The sequence below is a fragment of the Microtus pennsylvanicus genome, chromosome 5 (assembly GCF_037038515.1).
Source record: "Microtus pennsylvanicus isolate mMicPen1 chromosome 5, mMicPen1.hap1, whole genome shotgun sequence".
Taxonomy (NCBI): domain Eukaryota; kingdom Metazoa; phylum Chordata; class Mammalia; order Rodentia; family Cricetidae; genus Microtus; species Microtus pennsylvanicus.
Window position 1 is genome coordinate 93,190,028 of NC_134583.1, and position 27,507 is coordinate 93,217,534.

Sequence of the window (27,507 nt, forward strand, 5' to 3'; positions counted from 1 at the left end):
ATACTTCTGTGGTTTTACTTTCTTCTTCCTCCTCCTTCTTCCTCCTTCTTTCTCCTCTTCCTCCTCCTCCTCCTTCCTCCTTCCTCCTCCTTCCTCTTTCTTCCTTCTTCCTCCTTCTTCCTCTTCCTTCTCCTCCTCCTCCTCCTCTCTCCCATTCTTCCATTACAGTGCTGGGGATGAAACCCAGGGTCTCACAAATGTTGGGGAAAGGGCTTTACCACTTATGCTACAATTTTTTTCTTTTACATTTTATTTCCTTGTATGAGTTCATTCTTGAAAATAGCATAAGCTGTACATCTGATTCTATACCTTTCCAAAAGGCTATTTGGTTATTTTAGGACATTCTACTAGTTAGTTCATTTTTACTGTAGTGTACTGAAATATCACCTTAGTAACAAGCTCAATTTCGATTTGAGATTTTTTTCTTTTATACCACTGGTGTGCTTGTCTATGCAGGTGCTACTTCAGTGGTATTTTCTTTATAGAGGTTTTACACTATGCTTTAATGTCTAGTAGAATCAGTCTTTCTTGAAATTAAACCTATTTTTTCTTGCTATTCTTGTGAATTTGCTTTTTAAAGAGGAGATTTTCTGTAATTTATCTAGCTCCATAAAATAACCCAACAGCCTCTAAGAGAGAGGGATGAGGTAAGCCACTTGCACTAAGGGAAGTAATAAGGGTTGAACCAGCCCATGTAAATGACCAAGCCTTAGTTCATGTGAGTCTCATGAGACTAGATTTAACTAGTTATCATATGGGTTGGGATTTTCCCTCCTTTTATTGACTTCCTGGAAATGGTGACAACTGTCTTGAAGGGACTAAAAATCTTGAGGAGAGGGAAACTTCAGGAGGGGTGCAGATATCCAAACCAATACCAGCAGTGCTGGTGGTTTGGATTTGAGGTGATACTGTTCTCTTCCTGGTGGGCAGGTAGCTCGAAGAGATAGGAAGATGGAAGAGCAACCGAGTCTTCAACACATGGACCTGTAGAGACAATTCACGTTCAAAGCATAGCCTCCCTCAAGGATGCTCAGCCATCTGCCAATGCTAAGCATTTCAGGAACGGAGAATTTGTTGACTACACATGTGACGGAGTCTTTGGAGAAGCTGCATGATGGAGCCTGGAGATAGCATCACAGAAACACTGAGAAGCAACCTTGCTACTTACATATGTAGCATTCACCATAGTTTTTGTTGTTATAAAATAATAAATTTTATTTTGCACATTAAATGACAAATATGAGTATTTCAAAAGCAGCCTTCATTTTTTTTTTAAAGGTTAAATGAAAAGAAGTGAGTTCCCGTGGGATTGGAGAGACAGGGTAAGGTGCTTCGGAGGCTTGAGAATCTAAGAACCCATGCTGAAAAAAAAATCACGTGGTGGCATGTGCTTTTAGTCTCTGCTGTGGGAAGGGAAATCCCCGGGCTCAACAGCCAGTGAACTTAGCATACCTGGGAGGTCCAGGTTAGTAAGAGACCCTGCAATAGAAAACAAGAAGGAATCTTAGGAATGTTGTCCTCTGGCCTCCACACCCATGTGCAAATGTGTGCATATATGTGTATGAGTGCCTATACCTGTGTCTTGCGGGGACTATGACTTTATGTAAAGGTGTGTTATATTTGTTTATACTGCATTTGTCTAATAACGTAAAGATTGTTGCTTTTTCTTCCCAAGGCACCTGATTGGTCTAATAAAAAGCTGAACAGCTAATAACCAGGAGTAGTGGAATAGGTAGGGTTGCTGGGCAGAAAGAATAAGTAGGGGGACGCATCTAGGCTTGAGAGAGAAGTGAGGAGAGAGAATGATGGAGAAAGGGCCAGCTAGATATGGAGGAAGCAGTGAACAGTAGGACATACAAAATGAGAGAAAGGTAAAAAAGCCCCAAGGCAAAACATAGATGAAGAGAAACAGGTTAAATTAAGTTATAAGAGCCAGTGGGACAAGTATAAGCTAAGGCTGAGCATTCATAACTAATAATAAGTATCCGTGTCTTTATTTCGGAGCTGGTTGGCAGCCCAGAGAAAGCCTGCTACACCTTTGCGCACACATAAGTCAGAATAAGGTCCTCTTTCTGTAGACTGTATACTTTAATCTAGGTGGGATTCTGGAGGGTTCTAAGGGGGCCTAATAAAGAGCCTCCTAATTCTCAGCAATTGCTAGTGGCACTGGTAGAAACTTTGGCCACTTGCTGCATCTTGGTACTGACCCCTACTGCAGCAGTTGGATGGAATGCTTAGGCATGCTTTGTTCCACATGCTGCGCTGATTCTTGGGAAACCCAAGGTTCCTGGGCTCATCTCCCACCAGTGCTCCATAGTGGAGCCGGAAGGCAGGAGGGAGCCCCTTCTTTGTCCCTGGGTCTCCCTGAATGACTGGGCAACCATGCCTTGAAATCCATGGATCGTGTCATGATTTTTCTACAGCTGGCCAGCAGATGTCGCTTCTACCTCAAAGCCTAACAGTGGGAAATGACATTCTCCTGGAGCACCCACAAACACCACAGCTTCTCCTCTCACCCAACTTAGGAGAGAAGAGCAGTTCAAAGGCCACTTTCCCAGGGTAGGATGCCCCGTGTGAGAAGCTAATCTCCCTTTGTAAACACCGGCCTCTCGGGTGCAAATGCAGCTCAGAGTGAAAAGGTGCAGCACAGACCGAGTGACTAAGAACAATGGAAATATACCATCTCACTCTTCTAGATCACGATGTTATCAGCATCGGGCTCTCTGTGGACACTGTGATATATGTGTTCTGAAGGCCACATGCATCTCAAGATAGCTATGAGTTTGGCCCAATGTATTTGTAGCCAACAATGCCATGTTGCAACTTTCAAAAGTTGGACACTTTGCTAGAAGTTCCCCTTCTATCCCTCTTCCTGGTTTCTGGTGTTTTTCTGCTGATCTTGGTGTTTCTTGACTAGTAGATGCATTTTCCCCATCCTTCCCTTTTCACAGTCCTATGTGTCTTCCCATAATCTTCCTTCCCTGCTTGTTTGTGTGTCCAAATCCCCACGTTTAAAAGAGAATCTGCCACAGTGGGATTAGGCTTCATCCTTATGATATTTTTACTTCATTCTACTCAATTTTTCCCCTGTGGTTTCTCAAGACAGGTTTTCTCCGTGAAACAGCCTTGGCTGTCATGGAATTCCCTTTGTAGACCAGGCTGGCTTGAGATTCAGAGATTTGTCTGCCTTTGCCTCTCGAGTGCTGGGATTAAAGGCATGCATCACCACTGCCTGGCTAGGATTTTATTTTTATTAAAATTATTTATTTGAAGGGCATAGTGACACATGCCTTTTATTCCAGCGCTGGGAAGGCAAAAAAAGTGGATATCTGTGAATATAAGTCCACCCTGCTCCACATGCTAAGTTCTAGGCCAGATAAGACTACACAGTGAGACTTTGTCTGAAAGACAAAGCAAAATTATTCCGTTTGTACATTCATGTGCATGCTCACTTCCCTTCTTCCCAGCATTCTTTTCTGTCTACTCCACCCACCTATGTTCTGACCTATCAGGCCAAGCAGTTTCTTTATTAATTAACCAATGAAAGCAACACATAGAAAGAAGACCCACCTACATCAACTTGTGATCGAATTGCACCCTTTATTAAGGAGCTAGGAAAAAGTGAGGACTGGCAAGGATGTCCTTAGAGTGTGTTTCCCGCGAGGCATCTTGTAAAACCAATCACAGGGCTCTTCACTTTGTAGTATCATTCTTAGCTGTCACTTGCTTTTGTGGGGAGCCTTCAGGGACTTCTAGTTCATGTGGAGTTAGGGGTTCGGATAGGGATTCTGAAGATGAGGAACCTAGGGGAAGTTGAGTGACAGCAAATCTGTAATTAGTATCATCTTGAAGAGAAAAGTCTTGCTCTGAGTTATCGAGTCAAAACTAAACTAAACAGCAACTGCTCAAACATGAAAGCCTGAATCACGGAGAGCTGAAATTCTGGAAAGACAGCATTTGCTGTGTTCTGAGGGAAGCGTCACTGGGATGCAGGACCCAAGGACTTAAGGCATATGAGGTATTTGGTTAGTTTGCTTTTGGGTAGACTATGTAGCCAAGTTGCCCTGGAATGTATGATCCTTCTGCATTGGCCTCCTGAATACTGGAGTATACATGTATGCATCGTATTCACCTCACAGGTTTCTGGAAATTGTAGTAACACCATTGTCCCTTGAAGTACTCCTTTGAAAAGGTCTTTAACCTTCTGCTCTATCAGCTTTAGATGTCTTGGATGCCATGCAGAAGGCATCCTATGTTGGCTAGTCTTAACGGTTAACTTGACACAACCCACTATCACTTGGGAATAGACTTTCAGTTGAGGAGTTATCTAGATTGGGTTGGTTTGTGGGCATGTCTGTGGGGATTGTATTGATTATTAAATGTGGTGGAAATACCCACTATGAATGTGGGGGGCACCATGTCATGGGCCAGGCCTTGAACTGGCTGAGATAAGCAAGCATACAAGACTCCACACTTTTATTCTTTCTCTGGCTCTGAGTGCAGATGTGGTACTTTAAGTTCCTGCCCTGACTTCCCCACAATAGTGGACTGCATCCTGTAATTACAAGCAATAAAAACTCTTTTCTCAAGTTTCTTTGGGGCAGGGTAGTTTACCAGAGCAACAGAAATTGAGGCTAGAACATATCCAAGAGAGATGGTATTATTATTGTTTTCCTGAGCAAAAGTTTTATTCTCTTTGTGTGTGTCCTTTAAAGGATTTAAAGAACATTATGCTGAGTAAGGGCACACAAAAATCCCCCCAAAATGTGAATATTTAAGAAACCATCTCTTAATCTACTGGAATTGAGGTTAAATATTCAAAGCTATGTTCAATAACTCTTAAGTGGAATGGGAACTATAAATAAAGATTGAGTAATCTATAGTCCTGGTTGCCTGAGAAAATTGATTATAAAAAATATATATAACATTTCTGTTGTCTGTCAAATTTATCTTCCTTTATGTAATCTGCAGTTTTTGTTTGTTTTGTCTTTTTGAGACAGGGTTTCTCTGTGTTGCTTTGGTGCCTGTCCTGGTCTTGTAGACCAGGCAGGCCTCGAACTCACAGAGGTCTGCCTGCCTCTGCCTCCCAAGTGCTAGGATTAAAGGTCTGCACCACCACCGTACAGCTGTATTCTGTGATGTTTAAGTTTAGATATGCATCACTTGGCTGGTCTGTTGGAACATTCCATTAATTATCCTTGTCTAATGCCTTGTTTCATTTTCTGGTTTCTCTTTCTCGTTTCCTTCTAGAATGACCTGGAAATTGGTGGGTTCTCTCAAAATCACCCTACCACTATGATTTATCTAACCCTTTTATGTCAATCACATCCTCTTTGCTATTATGTAGGCTAGAGGCAGTTGAGAGAGAGAGAGGGAGAGAGAGAGAAAGAGAGAGAGAGAGAGAGAGAGAGAGAGAGAGAGAGAGAGAGAGAGAGAGAGAGAGAGAAGGAAAGAGTCAGTCTCTGAGGGATGTGACCAGGAGTTTATGTTGCCTGACTCATCTAGGGATCATGAAGTGAAATAATCTTAGGATAAGGATGCAGATAGCAGAGTGGAAGAAGAGAAGAAAGTCCTGTACCAACCACGCCTAAAGTCTTCCTAACTTTGGAATTGCTATTATAAGAGATGCAGTCTTTTCTGATTGGTTGAGTAATTTGAGTTAGGGTTGGGCACCTGCAATTTGCTACAGAAAATATTCCAATGAATGTAATTACATTAGGAAAGAAAGTTTGACTGAGATCCATCATTGTTAAAATCCTTGCTGCCATATTACAACAGGGCCCCCTGGTTCCTATAGTCTAAAGTCAACATTCTTAAATGACCTAGTTAAATCCACCCAGGATCTTGTCTTCACTTACTACTCAGCCTGACTTCAGCGATTGTTTTCATAGAGTACCCTCCAGAATCCTAGGAACTGGCATCCTGCCCCCAGGCAGGATTTTAGGCTGATATAAAAGAATGCAAGTATTTTTGAGACTAAGGATCCATTTTGAAAAAAAAAATTAGGTAAGCTGAAAAGATATTAAAGCTACCATCATTACAGTCAATGTACACAATTCATCATTTTTAGTGATTATGTTTCTGTTCTTTATCTAATAATGTTCTATTGATTAATTTTAATCAGCTAACTTTAATTTAATTAGTTAACTTTGAGTTCTAAGTTCCTACTTAGTCAAAGGTATACAAACTTTTAAAAATGTTACTGGATTTGATTTGATAATTGAAGAATTTAAAAAAACAATGTATCTTTATTTGCATGTACGTGTGTGTGTGTGTGTGTGTGTGTGTGCTTATCTGTATGTGCACCATGTGCATATATTGCCCCCCCTCAGTCCAGAATAGGTTTGCTTATTATTTTTTTAAACAGTAAACCAAACATAGTTTTGGTTTGTTTTTCTCTGTTCTTTTTTCTTACTTATATGCATGTATTGTGTGGAGGATTTGAATTTATTTTTACCCCAGGGTATTACTTTTATTATCTCACATTAAGCTTAGTTTTTAAAGCCATTTTTAAAGTTTTTTCCTTTTTCTTTCGTTCTTTTTTTTTTTTTTTTTGGCTTTTTAAAGATAGGGTTTCTCTGTGTAACAGCCCTACCTGTCCTGGAACTAGCTCTTGTAGATCAGGCTGGCCTTGAACTCATAGAGATCCACCTGCCTCTGCCTCCCAAGGGCTGGGAGTAAAGGCGTGTGCTGCCACCATCAAGCTAGGTTTTTTTAATAGCAGAAAATTGTGTTTTTAATTTGAGATTTTAAAAATATACTCTTTATAGCTACAAATGTTCTAACACTTCTTTAAAACATGTCTTATGCTCCTTTCTTCTTTCCTCCCCTCTCTCTTCTCATTTTGTGATCCCCATAATGCACATTGTGGCACTCCCAGTGGTATTTCCCAGGTGTCTTGTGCTCTGTTCATTCTTTTGCATTTGTTTTCATTCTTTGCCTCTGATTAATTGAAACTGACCTACCTTCAAGTTGCTGGTTTTTCCTTCCTGTTCAAATCTTGTTGTATTAAAAATTTCCAATTTGCTGTTGCAATTTTCTGCTCTGGGATTCTGATGAGTTTTGGTGTCTTTATTTTATTTTAGGTTATACATTGCTACACTTTTAGACTTTTTGAAGATTATTTTTATTCTTTTTTGAAAATTGACAATAGAGTCTTCTCTCATACAATACATCCTGACCACAATTTCCCCTCCCTCCATTCCTCCCAGCTCCTCCAGCCCCACTCCACCCTATTTCTCTTCAGAATAGAGCACTTCTCCAAGAGACAGACAACCTGTTAGAATGACCAAGATCAATAACACACATGATAGGTCATGCTGGTGAGAATGTGGAGCAAGGGGAACACTCCATTGCTGGCGGGAGCGCAAACTTGTATAACCACATGGAAATTAATATGGTGGTTCCTCAGAAAATTGGGAATCAATCTACCTCAAGACCCAGTTCATTTTGTTCTTTGGTCAACATTTAAAAGAGCTGAATGAAAACTTCCATGTTTGAGTCTAGGGCTTAGGCTTCCCCGGGAAAAGGATTAGTCGACTTACTTCCTTACTTTTCTCCATTTGTGAAGAGTATGGTTTCCAATTTATTTACATATCTAAGAATAGTTTGGTTGAAAGTTGCATAGTAAAGTGGCAAATGGGCTAATGATTGGGTATAGATTTTCTTAACTGCCTCGAGCCAACAAAATTCCCAGTGTTTGTTGAAGGCCTTTCTTTCTTTCTTTCTTTCTTTCTTTCTTTCTTTCTTTCTTTCTTTCTTTCTTTCTTTTTTTCTTTCTTTCTTTATTTCTCTTCAGGCCCCTGTGGGGGCCAGAGGTTGATGCTGCCATGTTGTTCTCCTTATTTGTCTGCACATATTCTTCACACAGGTTTCTCAGTGAATTTGACACCTAATATCTCAGCTTAGACTGGTGGACCAGCCATCTCTGTCCCCCTCAGGGAGGGTCACAGATGTGAGTCATCCCCCTCTCTCCATTACTCACCTTCATCCCAGAGTCTGGGTCGATGAAACGTGTTTCTGAACAAATCGACTGTGATGACTGTAATGACCAGCTCTGAGATGGTACAGAAGATGGAGATCTGCAGAAGCATCATGCCAGCCATCTGGAGTAGAAAAGAAAAATCCCTCATGTGAGTAAATCCTCTGAGAATGGAGAGAAAAGCATTGGGGGGTTAGAATATATCATTTGCCCTTTCAGCTCCAAACAGCTACAGCAATTTCAAGTTAGTTACTTCATTATCTATGCAGGAATCACTTGCTAAGTGCTTTAATTCTGTTATCAGCTTCCCAAACTTTTACTGCTGCTTTACACTTGATGAGGCTGGGAAGCAGAGGAAACAGAGCACTATAAGGTTTGCTGAGTAACTTCCTTTTTCTCAGTCCCTATTGGTAGGGCTGATATAGGATCTGTGTTTTATGCTCTTCTATTTAATATTTTCTGTTTTCTTTACTATGCCTTGCTCTAAGTGGTGTTGCTGCATGAGGTTGATGAAGTTATTCTCTTTCAGCTCATGGGAAGAGTGAGAATTTACCTAGCGGAATGGACCATTCTGTTAGAAACAATCAGATTCTTTCGGGTTCCATCTTTTTCTTTTTTTTCCGGAATGAATTGTGTTTAGAACATCTTATTCTTTTTTCAATAGCTGATTATTTGTCTGGCTCCAATAGGGTAGAATTTGTTATATTGTATATTTTAAATAGGCAGATGGGTTTAACCCATTAAAATAGGTGTGATGGCTAGTTTATGTCTACTTGACACAAGCTAAAGTCATTAGAGGGAACCTCAATTGAGAAAATACTTCTATAAGATTGGGCTGTAGACAAGTCTGCATGATATTTTCTTAATTAATATTGATGTAGAAGGGCCCAGATCACTGAGGGTGGGGCTACTTGGGGCAGGTGGTCCTGAATTCTATAAGAAAACAGACCGAGCAAACCTTGGGGAACAAGCCAGTAAGCAGCATTCCACCATGGCCTTTGCATCAGCTCCTGCCTTCAGGTTCCTGGACTCTTTGAGTTCCTGTCCTGACTTCCTTGGATGATAAATAGTGATGTAGAAATGTAAACCAAATAAACCCTTTCCTCTCCAAGCTGCTTCTGGTCATGGTGTTTCATCACACTCATAGCAACCCTGACTAAAACAGTCAGTGTTAGCAAATTCATCGATGAGAATTTCCAAGGCATTAATCAACCGTGAAGCTGACAGCTCTGTGTGCATTCTTGGGCCTTAGCTCAGTTGTTTGAATGGTGTGTCTTGTATTAGTTGGAATAAAACACTGGAGAAGTAGGCAGCAATCTACTGGCCTCCTGTGCTAGTTCTCCAAGTGTGTTGTAATAAAGAAGCACCATAACATGAATGTCTTCTACAATAGAAATTAATTGTCTCCTAGTTCTAGAGGCTAAAAAAATCTAATGTATTGGTGGGACCAAGCTCCTTCTAGACACTCTGAAGGAGCGTACTTCCCTCTTCAGTTGGTGGGACCAAGCTCCTTCTAGACACTCTGAAGGAGCGTACTTCCCTCTTCAGTTGGTGGGACCAAGCTCCTTCTAGACACTCTGAAGGAGCGTACTTCCCTCTTCAGTTGGTGGGACCAAGCTCCTTCTAGACACTCTGAAGGAGCGTACTTCCCTCTTCAGATTCTGGAAGTCCCCTGAAGCACAGCAGCATCATTCCCATGTGTCTTTATACTCATGTGGCCATCTTCCTCATGCACCAACTTTCCTTTTTAGAAGAACACTAGTGACATGGTCTGCCCTTCTCCAGTGTGACTTCAGTTTAACTTAACAAATTATTACTATAATGGTTCCATTCACTGAATTTCACAGTTGCACGTACTTAAAAAAATACAATTCAACTTATAATTATTTGCCTCTAGTCCTTCCAAGTTCATGTTCTTTCCATGTTTAAAATATGTTCATCTCATCTCAACATCTCTCCAAATTTTAACAGCATCAATTCTGAGTCCAAAATCTCCCTAAATATTATCTAGCCAAGAAGCCTAAATCCTTCTTGAAGTTAGTTGTAGGAGAAACGCATACTGCAGCTTAGTAGTGGGTAAAATCTCTCTGCAGCTGTGGACTCACGGAGCCAGAAAACAAGTCATTTCATGCTAAGACAGATACAGAGTGGAACGGACAGAGGTCACATTCTCAAAGTGGAAAATTAAGAGGGGGGAAAGCTCACAGGGCCTATTCAAGTCTACAACCTAGTGGAGCTACATTTTGGTAGGTTTAAGAGGCCTGACAATAATTCTCAGTAGCCTTGTCCTCTGATCTTCTGGGGACTGTCTTTGCCCACTGAGGCAGTGACCCTATTCTCCTTGCCCCTGGGCAGTGACTTCATTTATTTAGCTGCTGTTATCTCAGCCTATCTTAGATCAAAAATAAAAACATTTTGTTAAGTTTCCCCCTCTCATTTCCTAGTTTTCTTTATTTCTGTATTTATGGTGATTTTCATAATTTTATGCTTATGCTTTTATCTCTGACTTACTTTTCCACACAACGAGACTATGTGGCTATTTAAATTTTCTTTGAGATAGATATCTCATTGATTTGGTACTATTTAAGTTTCATTTCCCAATGATGATAGACATGACTTCATCCCATAAATAAATGTGTTATAGGAGTCAAAAGACAAGAACTTTGTTGTGAGATGGTGTGTTCTGGACATGACAGGGAGGGAAGCTGTACCCACGAAATCTCAACAATATGGTTACCCGAGAAGACCTACAAAATGACAACTGGCTGACATGCCAAGGAGGATGGAGGAAGTTTCACAAGCTCAACTCCTGACAGGCAGCCAATAGGTGCTGAGGGAGGGAAAACCAGTTTTCTCCAGGGATGCAGCCTTGATAGGTTATCCAATGCCATGAGGTCAGCCCTAAACATATGTCCACATGAGTGACACTGAATAGGCTCAATAGTTTATAAACAATAATGACTGTGGGAAAAGGGGTCATGAAGCCAAGAGGAAGGAGAGAAGAAAGGAACTGGAATAAGAGGTGGGGGTAGCAATGATGTTAATACAGTGTACTCATGGATGAAATCCTCAAAGATGAATTGTTTCTCGAGATAGGGATCTTGACGTGTCGCTCAGTTGCCTCCAGTCCCAGCTCTTTCTGCTATTATTTGGTGTGTCTGTCTTTGTGTGACGACCGTATGATTGTATGCCAGTATCACAGCAACAGCTTTCCTGGCTACTTCAACAAATTCTCTGCTCTTTCCCAGCCATTATGTGCTCTCTAGACTTCCTTAGCAATTTTAAAACTGTTGTGCTTTTTATCCATATATATCTTAGAGCAATTTCATTGTATCGTTCATAATAAGGTTTTATTTATATCTAACACTATTACTGAGTTATCATTAAAATCAGTACTTACATTTGACCAAATGTACTGCTCTCCCAGGGCTTCAAAAGCTGGAAACTCAATGGCAAATATGATTATTCCAATAATTGCCACGAAGATACTTATGGTGTTCATTACAATTCCTAACACAAGCTGCAATATGTAAAAAGAAAACGAAAAGGTCATGGATAAAAGAAAGAGACTTAAAACACTAGTGTGTGTGTGTGTGTGTGTGTGTGTGTATGTGTGTGTGTGTGTGTATGTGTGTGTATACACTTGGGTATTCTCTGTCTTCCATCTCACCCTAGACATAGTGGGGTTACAGGTGAGGTACTGTGTCTCACTTACATTGGTTCTGGGAATTTGAGCTTAGGTCTTCATGTTTGTGCAAGGAACATTGTACCTACACAGCCATCTCCCTACCTCTTTTGTACTAAAGACAACTTGTAAAATCCCACTTTTGGCAAACATATTAAAAGTAGTAGCTATCAAGACGCCACCCCAACCTTGTCTAGAAGTTAGTTACATAAAAGGGTTTTATTTCACAAGAGGCATGCGTGTGCTCATCAGGGTATCACTATGCAATATCTGCAGTGTGCTAAGCATCAGAAGCTTACAACAGGGACTGCACAGGTTGCTCAGCAGTTAAGAGCATTGGCTGTTCTTCCAGAGGACCCAGGTTTAATTCCCAGCACCAATTGGGCAGCTCACAACTGTCTGTACCTCCAATGTCATGCCAGGGGGTCTGATGTCCTCTGAGGGCACTCACTGTACACACATGGTGCACAGACATGCATGCAGAAAAAACACCCACATACATAAAAAATAAAATGAAAAAAAAGAGCGGCTTAGAATAATGATCATGGGGAGAAAATTATATTCTGGTTGTAATGTAATGAAATTTAATAAGTACCCTGATATCGACACGTTTCGAGCTCAGAACTTGCCAGGCTTATTCCTGCCACTTCACTACTTAAGCCCTTTTAGTGGTTCCAAACTTCTGTTGAAACAGCCACCAAACTCTTTTCAGAGGCACCGAGGACACGGCATGAGCTATGAAGGAAGGGCGCCCCCTTGAGAAGGAGCCGAAGAAGTTGTATGTATTTTGTATTCATGTGGGAGAGACTGTTGCATGTTAGAAAGTTGTGCTTGTGGTAATGGGAAGAGGGTATGACTTAAGGACCATCAACAGAGGACTTATAGGACACAGAAATGCCAGATTGTTTAGCAGGAAGTCCTCTTCGTATTTTAAGGACTTTCTTCTTTAGCTATTCTACCAATTTTGTACTTGCACACACAAACGTGTGTGTGTGTGTGTGTGTGTGTGTGTGTGTGTGTGCACGAACGTGCGGGTGGTGTGCATGTGGAGGCCTGGGCTGAGGCTGGGTATCACCCATCCTCGATCACGCTTCCATCTTATTCCCTGAGGCAGGGTCTCCCAGTCAAACCCGGAGTTCACCGATCTGGTTGGTCTTATTATCCGGCTTGCTTTGGGGCTCCTCTGGCTTCTGGGGCTGCAGTGGCAGGTGAGGAACCATGCCCACCTGGCATTTATATAGATAGGTTCTGGATATCTGAACTCTGTTCCCACATTAGTTTAGCAAAGGGCTTCAATTAACCAGCAAGTCATCTCCTTAGTGCCCCCCCCCCCCCCCCACATTAGCTTAAGTTGTTGTGAAGGAAACTTTGAAATCTTCTGCCGAGGAAACCAGGAGACCCCACTTAGTTCAGTTTCGTAGTATCCTGGCCATGGCTTCGTCTATGGATTGAGAATCTACATCCTATCTGACACGGTGGCACATGTCGTTAATCCCAGCACTCAGGAGGCAGAGGCAGACAGATCTCTTGGTTCAAGGCCAAACTGATCTACAGAAAGTTTCAGGATAGCCAGGCTACACGGGGAAACTCTGTCTTGATGGAAACCTCCTTCCCTCCATGAAGATCATTTATAAAAGGCAATAAGCTTATCCGATAATAAACATGTGCTGAGGAGTGATGCCAAGAGAAGGAACCTGGCTGGTTCTGCGTAGGAAAGAGACTTGGGCCATTCTCCTTGAGGCAGTATGGAGGGGAAAGAGACATCCAGAGATGTTTGGGCTTCCAAAAGGCTGCAGATAGATTGTGGCTTGGAAATTGCAGCCAGGCTCTCCACACCCCCATGCTTCCAGAAAAAATCCAACGTGCCTGATGAGTTTTCTGAAAATCAGCCAATGGGCCGTATTTGCTTCTACCTGTTACCACGGTTGGTTGCTGCACAGAAAATTAAGACTTCATACAAAGGCAGAAACTGAGTATGAGCTGGTATTGGGTCAGGAACTTGCAAAATCTCAAGAGGGCTGCCAGGGCTTTTTGGTCAACTGCGCCATTGCTCTGGAAGAGCAACAGCAGATATTTAGCCCTGCGCACACTTGCTTGCAGACACTTTGGGGTCATCAGCTTAGAACAAGGACAAGGAAGGAAGACAATGTTAACAGTGACTGTCTAGGTTATGGTAAAAATTAAAAAAGGTAAGAAACCCAAACCCTGGTTCACCACAATCATAGTTGCCGAGCTCCTTCTCAGCAAAGTGGCCTCTCTCATGCCACTGTCCTCTTGAGGGGAAAAAGGAAGATAGGTTGTTTAGCTGAAATAGCAAACAAAGCTTTTAGCTTGCTGGTGTTATCCACGTTTGCTCAGATCAGTGGGATGCACAGAGAAGCGTTTGCTCAGGGTCACACAGCTAACACGGGGGTCTTCAGAACCCGAATCCACGTATGTGAGCTTTGAGAGTCGTGACTAACCACTAACCACCAGGGGCTGGCGGAGGCGTGGAGGGAAGTTCTAAACGACGACACGCGGGACTGTTCCTTGTTGGGGGTGTCCGGGTGGTAGTCCACGGACCTGGTTTCCAGAAGAAAATACTCTTTCCAGGTGGTTATTCCTTTCTCACCCTCTTCTTAGCAGCCCCAAACCTTTCTCAACTTGACATAAACTAGAGCCACCTGGCGGAAGAACCTCAAGTGAAAGAGTGCCTCCGTCAGATTTTTCTCTAGGCAAGTCTGCAGGACATTCTCTTGATTAGTGATTGATGTGGGAGGGACAGGCACGGGACAGGATGGCCAGTGCCACCCCAGAGCAGGTGGTCCTGGGTTGTATGAGGAAGTGGGGTGAGAAAACCACAAGAAACGAGCCAGTTAGCTTCTGCTTCAGTTCCCACCTCTAGGTTCCTGCCAGGAGTTCTCTCAGTGATGGAGTGTGACCTAAGTGTTATAAGATGAAATGGACCCTTCCTCCCCACGTAGCTTTTGGTCATGGTGTTTTATCACAGCTATAGAAACCTAATTAAGGCACCGACTAACTTCCCTTCCTCTCCTTTGAGAGTTTTGCTTTATGATTGATGCTCCCTTTGGATGCCAATGTGGGTTCATTCCACGAGGACTCTCTCATCTCTCTCCTTATTTGCTCACTAGGCACCCCTTTCCCGTGCTGCCACATAAGACACATCGAGGTAGCCGGGCGGTGGTGGCGCACGCCTTTACTCCCAGCACTTGGGAGGTAGAGGCAGGCAGATCTCTGTGAGTTTGAGGCCAGCCTGGTCTATAAGAGCTAGTTCCAGGACAGGCTCCAAAGCTACAGAAAAACCTTGTCTCGAAATCTGCCCCCCCCAAATAAAGATCACTTATCAAAAAGAGTTAATTTATTAAAAAAAGACACATTGAGGTGCATTTTAAAGTAAATGATATATTTCATCTGAGCATTTGGAAGAGGTCCCCCACCCCGCCACAATGTCTCAGAATCATCAATATCTCTTCCTATTTATGCTATGTAATGCTTCATCTTTGGGGTGTGTACTGCTTTCCCACATACCTGACATGCTGAAGCATCACCCTGGACTACACTGCTGGATCCTGAGTTGATGAACTGCGGGTAGAAATAAATATTGAAACACCTATGCTCAGGATGCTCCGTCCCCTCTACAGATTCTCTCTAATACCAGTGTTGTTCTGATGTTTAAAGTATCCCTGGATTTTAAGAAGAAGGTGGCATTGAAATGAAAAAAAATCTATTTTGTTCTAAGGGATTCCCTAAAAAAATTTCTACTTTTTCTCTGTTAGAGAGATGAAAAGACATTTAAAAGATGTTTATCATTCATGAGATCAGCATGTAGTTGATGGAACTCAGGAATTTCTCAGTAGTTTTATGAAGGGCAAAGAGTGGATCCTTGGCTTGCTTTGATGGTCAGTTAGCAAGTCAATGACCCGAAGTATTATAAACTAGGATGACTAGTATGGCCGCTCTGGCTCACAGGAGTTCCTCCTGCTCGTGATATTCTAGGGGAAAGCCCCATCACTGCAACATGGTTTCAGAAAACAATCCACCAAATGAATTTATTTTGCTTTATTTATTTATGGCCACTTTCCTCAAGCACTGGGCTGTCTGTGACCTACTGAAACGAGTTGAAAGTGTGGCTCTTTGTGGATTATTCAGAGCTAACTCTTCTTCCTGTAGTATGTCTTCCATTTGTCTGCAGTGCTTACAAAAATGACAAATATCCTAAGAAGGATATAAAGACTCTCCCAACCCAGGAGGATGCAATCTGTTATGAAAGCAGAGGCGCTGTTGCTGTGGGAGAATGCTCTTGTACACTGTAAAGATTTGTCAGTTGTTTTGGTTTAATAAAGTGCCGATTGGCCAATAGCTAGGCAGGAAGTATAGGTAGGGCAACCAGACTAGGAGAATTCTGGGTAGAGGAAAGGAAGAGGTGCAGTTGCCAGTCAAATGTAGAGGAAGCAAGATGAGAATGCTGCACTGAGAAAAGGTACCAAGCCATGTGGCTAAACATAGATAAGAATTATGTGTTAATTTAAGTTGTAAGAGCTAGTTAGTAATAAGCCTGAGTATTAGGCCAAACAGTTTATAACTAAAATAAGCCTCTGTGTGTTTATTTGGAACTGAATGACTGCAGGACTGGGTGGGAAAGAAACTTTTGTCTACAGACCTTAACTTGGTCTAAAGAAAACCCTGACATTTTATTGTGGTGCACTCTGTCAGAGTTACTTAAACTTCGCAGAATTTGTCTTCCTCATTTGGAAAGTGGGATATGAAGAGCTACTGCATTTGATCCTTGTGGAAATTGCTAAAATGAGCTTGAAGTGCCATTGGAAAATGCATCATGCAGTGATAGACACATATCAAATATTATTTGTGGTTAATTTCTTCTATAAACTTCCTATTTATGTCTTGGGCTTAGGATTTTTTTTTCTAGATACTTTTCGATTGGAGACTCCTTGTACCATTTCCAGTTTAAGTCATTGTTCTTTACTGTACACACCTCTTTCCAGAAAGTTGTCAGTTTTGCAATGCCTTCAGAGGTGAGCCCTCTGAGGAAGTGTCTGCCAATCAGTGAAGTGAATGTCAGACCCCTGCTGAGTGAAATGAGTGCTTGTATGTCTCAGAACTTTCCACAAAGTTCAGGGACTGGGCTCTACTCAGACCTCTGCTCCTTTATAGCTCCTTCTTGGTAGAGGAAAATAAGAAGGCAGGGAAGGATTTCCTGAAACCTGTTCTCTGTAGAGAAGCTCACCCTTAGATTAAGATTGCTGCTTCTGGAGGCTTGCTATCACGGGGAAGTCAGGTATGACACTGGGCCACATGACTTCTACACACATGACCCCCCATCAACAAATTTCTTCTGGATTGAGTGCATCTGTGAACTAAGATAGCTGGGGGAAATCATAGCTTTGGGCTTCCCTCAGTATAATTACTTTAAATTGGGGATGCTCCTCGTGGGCAATTTGATAAACACACCAAAGAAATTAGAATATCAGCTTTAGGAATCTCTATTTAATTTCCCTCGACTTCTTTTGGGTACCCAGGGCTCTTCTTTTCTTGTCTCTTATGTAATTTTCCCAAAAATCACCTCTAATTCTGTAGGCATTAAACTCTTGCTTTTGCGTTTTCAACCTGAAAAGAAAGGCCTTATAGTCGTTAAATAGTCAGCCATGTCCTTTGTGAGTCTTCTGAATAATAATCCTTTGATATCGTTTCTACCTGTATGTCCCGACCTCTTGAGACACTTAGCAGAACGTGAGACAAACACAAAAAATAACTCATCCAGGCTCAAAAGCAGCGACTGAGTCTAGTATACTGGTGACCACCACATACTTGAACTGATCAATTAAAACCAAATAAGGAGAAATCAGTAATGCCATAGTGTACTCACAAATGATCCAGACGCAAACATGTAAATGATGATAATTGACATCAGGACAGGACCGACACTGTGAGTCTCATCTTCTAGATGGTACAAAAAGAACCAGAGACACCCCAGTGCACTTTGAATTAGGCCAAGCATTATTTGTGCAGCCTGTGAGAAGAGAAAGCCAGTGTTATTTTTCAAGGTGAATCTACTCAGGGTGGTTTCAGCGTGTGGCTGAGAAGCCTTTAATATGTTTAGTTGGCTCTGTGTATTAGTATATTAGTCAAGAGTCTCCAGAGAAGAACATTCAGTAAGATGCTGATTCTAGTCTCTGCAGGATATTGATGTAGTCATGGAGACCCCAGACACCATTCCACTGTGCTGTCAAGCCCTTTGCTTCAGGATGGTGAGTGTTCACGATCTCTGAGGGCTGAAGGAATTATACATCAGCCAGGAGCCCAGGTAGAGACTGTTGTGGCAGTTACTGTTGGGTGCTTTGGATCTTCTTTGCTCGAGCCAGAAGGATTTTATTTAATAGCAGCTTCCAAGTGTAATTATTTTGATTGTGTAGGTGACTCCAGTTAAGTGAAAAGTAGGGGCCTATTGATCTGTCTTTCACAGAAGGATGCTATGGCTAAAGGGAGAACTGCTGATTGTGAGATCTTTTTTTTTAAACTTTCTTTTTTTTATTGAGAAAAAAACAATTTCCGCCTCCTCCCAGCCTCCCACTCCTCCCCCCCCTCCTCTCCCCGTCCCCCCACCTCTCCCTCTCCCCCCACTCCTCTCCCCCTCCCTCTCAAGTCTGAAGAGCAGTCAGGGTTCCCTGCCCTGTGGAAAGTCCAAAGTCCTCCCCCCTCCATCCTGGTCTAGGAAGGTGAACATCCAAACTGGCTAGGCTCCCACACAGCCAGAACATGAAGTAGGATCAAAACCCAGTGCCATTGTCCTTGGCTTCTCAGCAGCCCTCATTGTCCGCCATATTCAGAGAGTCCGGTTTTATCCCCTACTTTTTCAGTCTCAGTCCAGCTGGCCTTGGTGAGCTCCCGATAGATCAGCCCCACTGTCTCCGTGGGTGGGTGCCCCCCTCTTGGTCCTGACTTCCTTGCTCATCTTCTCCCTCCTTCTGTTCCTCATTGGGACTTTGGGAGCTCAGTCCAGTACTCCAGTGTGGGTCTCTGTCTCTATCTCCATCCATCACCAGATGAAGGTTCTATGGTGATATGCAAAATATTCATCAGTATGGCTATAGGATAGGATCATTTCAGGTTCCCTATCTTCAGCTGCCCCAGTACTGATCTCCTTCCTAGGCATGGTCTTATAGGCAGACTCTAATCTGAAGATTATCTATCTCTTGCTCTTAACCCAGAAAACCAGCTAGGGGCTTTTGGCTTCTCCTTTTTCTCTTTCCTTCTTGACTGGACTTGAACTTTGGTTTCCCTTGTCCTACCCCTTCCCACATCCAGTGTTGACCTTTGCCACTGGAAACTAAATTAGTTTAGGCCTTGTTGTAGGGATAAGCCCAGCCCATTAGGGGCGTGTTTGCCTCAAGGGGAAATGATGTGGGAGTCTTTTGTGTTGATTTCATTGGTTAAATAAAGAAACTGCCTTGGCCCTTTAATAGAACAGAAAATTAGGTAGGCGGAGTAAACAGAACAGAATGCTGGGAGAAAGAAGCCGAGTCAGGCAGTCGCCATGATTCTCCCACTCCAGACAGACGCAGGTTAAGATCTTCCCTGGTAAGCCACCTCATGGGCTACACAGATTATTAGAAATGGGTTAGATCAATATGTAAGGGCTAGCCAATAAGAGGATGGAACTAATGGGCCAGGCAGTGTTTAAAAGAATACAGTTTCCGTGTAATTATTTCGGGGTAAAGCTAGCCGTGTGGGCAGCCAGGTAGCGGGACACAGCCCACCACTCTCACTACACCTTGTTTTGAAAAATTGTATTCACAAAGTCCAAAAGCTAAGGATCTATGGAACAGTTATGAAGATGGGGAAGATGTGGGTTGACATTGTGATAGTTCATTTTTAGTCAACTTGAAACTGGAGTCATCTGAGAAGAGGTAACCTCAGCTGAGAAAGTTTCCCAGCACACCAGCCTGTAGGGCAGCACATGGGGCATTTTCTTGACTTATAATTGATGTAGAGAGACCACTTCTGATTAGGTGGTCCTAGGGTATATAAGAAAGTGGATTGATTGGTAGTGGCACTCGGGAGGCAGAGGCAGATGGATCTCTGTGAGTTCAAGGCCAACCTGGTCTATAAAGCAAATTAAATGATGGCCAGAGCTGTTACACAGAGAAACCCTGTCTCAAAAAAACAAAACAAAACAAAATAAAACAAGAAAGAAAGCAGGTGGAGCAAACCGTGAAGAACAATCCTGTAAGCAGGGTTCCTCCATGACCTCTACTTCAGCTCTTGCCTCTAGGTTCCCTACCTTAGCTTCTTCTGTTAATGGACTGTAACCTACAAGCCAAACAAACCCTTTCCTCCCCAAGTTGCTTTCTGTCTTGTTGTTGTTCTTTCCCCCTGAAGCAACAGGAAGAAAGCAAGCTAAGGCACGTAACCACCTCACCAGCCATCCTCTCTACTTGAGTGCTTAAACCTTTCTCTACTGAGAGCGCCCTTTGCTGAGGGCTGGCTTGAGATGCAAATATGTTTAATTTTCTTTTGCTTACCTGGAGATTTATGTCAAACAATGCTTTCCTAGTGTCTTCTTAGTTCCTGTTTCTATTGAAAAAAAAAATCTGACAGAAGCACCTTGGCAAAGAAGAGGTTTCTTTTGTCCAACAATTCAAAGGTACAGTTCATCATGGCGGGAAAGTCAAGGAAACAGGAACATGAAGCAGCTGGCCACATTTTAACCATGGTCAGGAAGCAGAGAGAGAGAGAGATGAATGCTTGCTTTGCTCAGTCCTCGTTCCCCATTTATACAGTACAAAATTCACAGTGGCCATGTCTTCCTTTACAATGGTTTATAATCAAGATAATCTTCTGCAGACATGCGCAGATGTCCCCCTCCCTGAGGATTCCCTAGTCTGTCAAGTTGACAACACTGTCACATCTTGTCACCAGTTTATCAGTCTTGTTTCCTCCAAGCCCTGAACAGCTAGCCAAACCATAGAACTTGTATCAGTGGGCTAGCATCTTATCATTTCTCCTATACAGAAAAAGCAAGCAGGTGTAGCACGTGAAATTATGCATCTTGACAAGGTTTCCCGTCACATTTCTCCTTTGGGGGTACCCCAGTCAGGGGCTGTAGTACTGCAGCTATCTACTTTTGGGTAGATACTTGGATATCAGGCATAATCATTTGTAAACCAAGGTTTAATTACACTTTCCTGGTTTAATGGATAATAGGGCCACCAGGCCTCAAATAGAGGCTGGATAAGAGGAGGTAGTAAGAGCGTTGGGCGTTTGGGCTGTTTCTTCACTTATTGCTTGCTTGGATTTGCCCACAAATATATGTCCATTTGGTGATGGAGTTTTTACTGGTGACTTCTGCTTTGATATAATGTATAGAAATAGAGGTGTGGGATGGGTTTCCATGGCTTGCCCATTCTCATGGTTTTCAGTGTTAGCTCCTTTTTGGGGCATGAGCCACAGACTTGCTCTAAGTTCAGTGAAGAAACCACAAGGATTTTATAGGAAGAGCGAATTCAGGATTCTAATCCCTTGTTTTTCTCTGAGGTTGTAGATCTCATTAATAAGTCAATCTACGTCTTCCCAGAGACGTGGTAGTAGTATCCATTCTCAAGGTTGTGTAAGGAGAAAGGGAACAAGCTGCCTTGACCTATAATATCATGGGATTAGTGTAAGGTAGGAAACCACCAGTTCCCTCGCCTTACTATATATGTGCCTTGTATTTTTGTAATAGACCAGTCAATTCCAAAACAGCTGAAAATGGTCACATATTTGATATGTTTGGATTTTCTAGGTGCAGGTTTTTATTTTGTTTTTGAGATTATAATACAGTTACATCATTTCCTCGTTCCCTTTTTTCCCTCCAAGCTCTCCCATATAACCTCCCTTGTTCTCTTTCAAATTCATGGCCTCTCTTTTCATTCATTGTTGCTGCACATACATATTGTACATGTATGACGTATACATTGCTAAATATAACCTGCGGGCTGTATAGGGTTACTTATATTATGTTTTCAAGGTTGACCATTTGGTATTGAATAGTCAACCAATTGGTGTGCTCCTCTCTGGAGAAGATAATCTCTCCCATTCTCAGCATTCCTTTGTTGCCTCTAGTTCTTCGTCTGGGGTTGAGACTTTGTGGGCATCCCCCATCCACTTTGACATGACTGTTGGGGTCCTGTTCTGCTCCTGCAAACGGGAGTTGTTTAACAGTCATGCTGGTGAGCCTTTAGGAGCCTATCTGCTGACATTAACAGGAGACCCACTCTCACAGCAAACTCCGGATCCTCTGGCTCTTACATCTTCCACTCCCTCTTCCACACTATTCCCTGAGCCTTAGGCGTGGGAGCTGTTGTGTAAGATGTAGCCATGGGACTGAGCTCGACAACTCAGCTTTGCATTTTGATTGCTTATGCTTTTCTGTAATGGTTTCCATCTGTTACGAAAAAAGATTCCTTGATGAAGGCTGAAAACTGAACTTACCTGTGGACATAAGGACAAATATTTAGAATGTAGTTAGGGATTAAGCTAGTTTAATAAAGTTGCAATGGAGAAGCTCCCCCTCCAAGATCTACAACATTACTAGCCTTGTGGCTAGGTTTCCAGTACCAGGCATAAGTTCCCTCTTGTTTCGTTGGTTTTAAGTCCAATTAGAGAGCCGTTTGTTAGCACCAAGGTATTCCTGCCACCCCTGCAGGCACCCTTAGGGATATTTACTATGTGGGCCATTCTTGTGACTCAGGTGTCATAGCGAGATGGGACTTTGGAAACTTGCATCGCACCTTCTGGTATTATGCAAGTAGTCCTCAGGGAGGAGACATTTGGGTCAGTTCCAGCTCAGGGGCCTCTGGCCCTGTGTCTGAAGTGCATGGTGTCTTCAGCAACAGGGACTTACCTCACACCTCTGGGGGGTAGCTAAGAGCAATACAATAATAGCCTATATGTTTTTTGAGTTCTTCAGACAGCCCTAATCAAAACTTAAAAACAGTTTTTGATGCCTGGTGTTGGGATTTTTGTTAGGCAGTCTTTGGCTCTTGGAGGGAGCATTGCCAGTCCAGACGAAAAAATTTCTTTTAAACTATGTTATGTTTATCTACACACAGACTTATGTGTATTATAGCTTTTGGTTTTGAGTAGATAATTTTAAGTATGGTTCCTTGCAGCAGTTTCAGACATCCTTCCTGTTATTTTTCCTCCATCCCACCTTCTTTTGTATTTATCTTCCCTAACTACTGTCCCCGAGCTTGCCCCATTTCTCCATTTAGATCACTGTACCCTGCAATTCCTCTCTCAATTGCTCCGCCCCCTTCCTACCCTGTCACTCTCTTGGTTTCTGCAATTACTCCAGGAGATGAGCCCCACAACTGAAGATTTGGAGCTAGGAGCTTCCGATGAACACGTAACGTTTGTCTTCCTAGGTCTGTATCACTTCACTTGCTATGATCTTTACTACTTCTATCCGGTTACTGAAAAGTTCACAGATTTCATTGTTCTTTACAGATGAGTAGGATTCTGTGGTGCGTATGTGTCACGTTTCCACTGCCGGTCAGTTAGTTAGCTGGCTGAGCGAGAATCCATGGAGAAGAATGTCCAGTCCTTTGGGCATATGCCAAAGAATGGTACAGCTGTATCACACGGTAGATTTATTTTTAGTTTTTGAGAATTTTCCGGACTGATTTCCATAGTGGCTGCACCAGTTTGCAACCCAGCAACAGTGAATGAGGGTATGAGGGTCCCCTCCAAATCCCCACCCCTGCCTCCAGCAATTTTTGTTGGCTGTTTTATTCTTCTTTGCCTTCTGACTTAGATAAGATGAAATCTCAAAGTTGTTTTGATTTGCATTTTCCTAACTGCTATGGACAATGAACTTTTTTTTTTAATTTAAAAAAACCTTTTTTTTTTCCTTTTGAGAAATCTCTGTTCAGGTCCCAGCCTTAGTTTTTGAATGGATCATTTGATTTTATGATTCTTTGTTACTGAGTTCTTTATATATTGTGGATATCAAGCCTTCCTTTGTCAAATGTGCAGCTGGAAAAGATTCTCTCCCATTCTGTGGGCTTCCCGTTCCCCTGTTTGACTCTAGCTACACAGTAAATTTTTAGTTTTTATCAAACCCCGCTTGGTCAGTTTTGGCCTTATATTTTGGAAAAATGGAAAGGGAGTCCGTTGCTGTACCTGTATCATGTAGAATACTTCCTATATATTTTCTTCTGGAAGTTTCAGTATCTCAGGCTTCATGTTTAGGTCTTTGACACGTTTGTAGTTAATTTTTGTGCAAGATGATAGATATGTATCTACTTTTATTTTTCTACATGTGGACATTGAGCTTTCCCAGCACCGTTTTCTGAAGATGCTCTCTTTCCCAGCATATGCTTTTGGTATCATTATCAAATAATAAGTGCCTGAAGTTATGTGTACTCATATGTGGGTCTTCAGTTTTGTTTTCTGCGTCTACAGGTTTGTGTCTGTGTGAGCACCGTACTGTTATCTTTTTTTTTTTTTTTTGGTTTTTCGAGACAGGGTTTCTCTGTAGCTTTGGAGCCCATCCTGGAACTCCCTTGGTAGACCAGGCTGGCCTCGAACTCACAGAGATCCGCCTGTCTCTGCCTCCCAAGTGCTGGGATTACAGGCGTGCGCCACCACCGCCCGGCTGTTATCTTTTTTTAAATGATGACACTGTCACATATCTTCAGATCTGGACTAGCCCTCCCTTCATCTCCATCACAGGTCCTTTTGCTCATGATTGTTTTGGCTATCCTGGCTCTTTTTTTTTTTTTTTTTTTTTTTTTGGTTTTTCGAGACAGGGTTTCTCTGTGGCTTTGGAGCCTGTCCTGGAACTAGCTCTGTAGACCAGGCTGGTCTCGAACTCACAGAGATCCACCTACCTCTGCCTCCTGAGTGCTGGGATTAATCTTTTTGATACATGTATCTGTATTTTGTTTTCAAGTATTTTACTGAGCATTTTTATTGGGGATTTTGGCATGTAGTTTTCTTTTCTTTTTTTTTTCCTTGTGTCTACCTGGTTTGGATATTAAAGTGATATTGACTTGGTAGAAGGCATTTTGGAGTACTCCTTCTGTTTTTTTTTTTTTTTTAAAATAGTTTAAGAAGAACTGGTTGTAGATCTTTTTTGAATGTCTGGTAGAATTCTGCTATAAATCCATCTGGACTTTTTTTTTTTTTAAAGACTTTAAGCCTTTTTAACTAGTATTCCAGTCTTCTCACTTCTTATGGGTCTCTTTAATTTCTTCACTTCTTGGTTTAATTTGGTGGTTTGTCTGAGTCTGGAAATTCTTCCATTTCTTGTAGGTTTTCCAGCTAGGATGACAGATGTTAAAGCATCCCTTTATACTGCTCCCAATTTCTTCCATGTCTATTGTAATGTCTCTGTTTATTCTGATTCTGTTAATTTGGGCCATTTCTTTCTTTTGTTTAGTTGGGCTAAGGGTCTGCCAATCTTATTTATCTTCTCAAGGAAGTAGGTCTTAGATTCGTTGATTCTGTGTATTTTTTTTATTTCTATTTCAGTGATTTTTATAATTTCTTGCCATTGGCTGGGTTTGGATTTGGTTTGTTCTTGTTTTTCCAAGTTTGGAGGTTCATCATTAAGTCATTTATTTGTGCTTTTTCTTAATTTTTTAAGGTCGGCACTTAAGAAGTATAAATTTTCCTGGTCTGACTGCTTTCAGTGTATCCCAGAGGTTTTGTTGTGTTTTCACTTTCATTTAGTTCCAGGAAAATTTTTATTCATTTCTTGATTTCTTATTTGACCCATTATTCATTCAGTAATGAGTTGTTTAATCTCCATGAGTTTGTTTAATTACTAGAGATTTGTTTGCTGTCAATTTTAAATTTTACTACATTGTGGTAAGATAGGATATAAGGAGCGATTTCAGTGTTTTTGAATTTGTAAAGATTAGTTTCATGTCCCAGGATATGATCATTTTAGAAAATCTTATGTGCTGCTGAATACAATTTGTATTCTTTAGTGTTTGGGTGGAATATTTTAGAGATATATATGGTATCAATTAATTATGATGTTATTCTGTTTATTTTTTTTTACAGATGATTTATCTACTGGAGAAAGTTGATTATTGTAATTGCATTCTATTGTGGATTCATGTTTATTTGTATCTTTAAATCTTTAAATCCAGTCATACATTTTTTCCTTTTTTAAATTGATTTTTATTGAGTTCTACATTTTTCTCTGCTCCCCCCACCTCTCCTTTCCCCCCTTCAGCCCTCCCCCAAGGTCCCCATGCTCCTAATTTACTTAGGAGATCTTGTATTTTTTACCTCCCATGTAGATTAGATCTATGTAAGCCTCTCTTAGTGTACTTATTGTTGTCTAAGTTGTCTGGGATTGTGGTTTGTAGGCTGGCTTTCTTCGCCATCATACATTTTTAATGAAATTGGGTGCACCAGAGTTTGGTGCTTATACGATTAGGGTAATAATGTCTTCTTGGTTATTTGCTCTCTTGATTAGCTTGAATATTCTTTTATCTCTTCTTAGTTTTAATTTAAAATCTCTTTTGTCAGATGTTATGATAGTGCTACCTGCTTGCTTCCTGGTACCATTTGATTGGAGTACTTTTATCCATCCTTTTATTTTAAGGTGGTGTCTATCTTTAAAGATAAGATGTGTTTCTAGGAGGCAACAGATAGATGACTTTGTTTCTTGGTCTGTTTGATGAGTCTTTATCTTTTGCTTGGAGAACTGAGGCTATTGATATTTAAAGTTTTATTGGAATGTTTGTATTAATTGCCGTCATCATGTTACTGATTCTTGGTGGTGTTGTGGTCTCAGTCTATGGGCAGAGAAGATTGGAATAGAAGAGAGGATATGTGGGTGACTTGGGCCTAGAGGTTGAGAATAGCTTGGGTGTAATGGACTCAGGTGGTCTTAGGAGAATGGGCTAGTGTTCAGGATGTGCTTCCTGCTCTAAGCCTTGAGTGTAGGTATGGATCTATATGGATGGAATGTTTGGATTTGGTGTGGGAGACACCTGCGGTTTGGGGTTAAGGTAGGGTAAGTCCTGATAGAGTAGTAGAGGTTGGTTGTGGCACAGTCAGGGGCGACTTGACTCATCCAGGGTACTAGATGTGGGGCTCAGGATAGATCTGGTGGGTTGCAGAAGGTACATGGATGGGGAATGTCAGGCAGAGTCACTGGGTTGTATTCTGGAGAAGGATGTGGGAGATCTGGATTGGAGAGAGGTTGGAGAGGGGGTGTAAGTTTTCATGCTGTTGGCTTATGAGACGTTGTGCAAGGTCTCATAAGAATGGATGGGTATTATGAATAAGGATAGTGTTCTGAATTTGAAGAGAGCTGAGAGGGACAGTATTGCTTCACTCTATGATTCCGCTGGGGCTGAGTGTAAAGGACCGTGCTGACAACACAAGACCCCAGATCTATACAGCCTCTTTTGGCTTTGTATTTGGCATTACCACCTGACCTTCTTTTTATCATCTACAAACATTCTCAAATAAAGGTTACCAGCAAAGGCAGTAAACAAATTTCTTCAACAACTGTAACCTCAAAATATGTTTCCTAAAAACCTGTGTAGGCTGGGATAATGCTGAAGTATTTGGAAATGGAGTGTGAATTCATGCTCTGTGTGTCCAATTAGCTCTGGTCTAATCATCTTTACTTCAAAACACATTTATCTATATTTTCAACCTCAAGGAACTGATTATAAATGACATCATTGCTTCTCCATGTTTTTATTAGTAAAAGTAACACTATTTATTAACCAAAATAGTACTTAGTGCTTACCCCCAATGCTTTTATCTCTTCTTTTATGACATAAACTATTGGTCTTTTATTCTGTGACAT

General features: G+C 41.7%; 1 protein-coding gene across 1 annotated transcript; it reads right to left on the reverse strand.

The window, feature by feature from the left end:
• Nucleotides 1–844: 844 nt before the first annotated feature.
• LOC142850666 (membrane-spanning 4-domains subfamily A member 12-like) lies at nt 845–27,507 on the reverse strand. Its single transcript, XM_075974596.1, has 7 exons — nt 27,448–27,507; nt 17,551–17,694; nt 15,195–15,248; nt 11,382–11,501; nt 7,985–8,105; nt 1,453–1,479; nt 845–984 (listed from the first exon to the last, which is right to left on the reverse strand). The coding sequence occupies exons 1-7, from the start codon at nt 27,505–27,507 to the stop codon at nt 845–847; spliced, it is 666 nt and encodes a 221-aa protein (XP_075830711.1).

Excerpts from the sequence above, each read along its gene's own strand:
- LOC142850666 (XM_075974596.1), bottom strand. The coding sequence starts at position 27,507 with ATGTCACAGAATAAAAGACCAATAGTTTATGTCATAAAAGAAGAGATA. Across the intron at positions 17,695-27,447 it reads AAGAGATAAAAGCATTGGGG|GCTGCACAAATAATGCTTGG; the intron begins GTAAGCACTAAG and ends CTCTTCTCACAG. Across the intron at positions 8,106-11,381 it reads AGCAGTACATTTGGTCAAAT|ATGGCTGGCATGATGCTTCT; the intron begins GTAAGTACTGAT and ends TTTCTACTCCAG.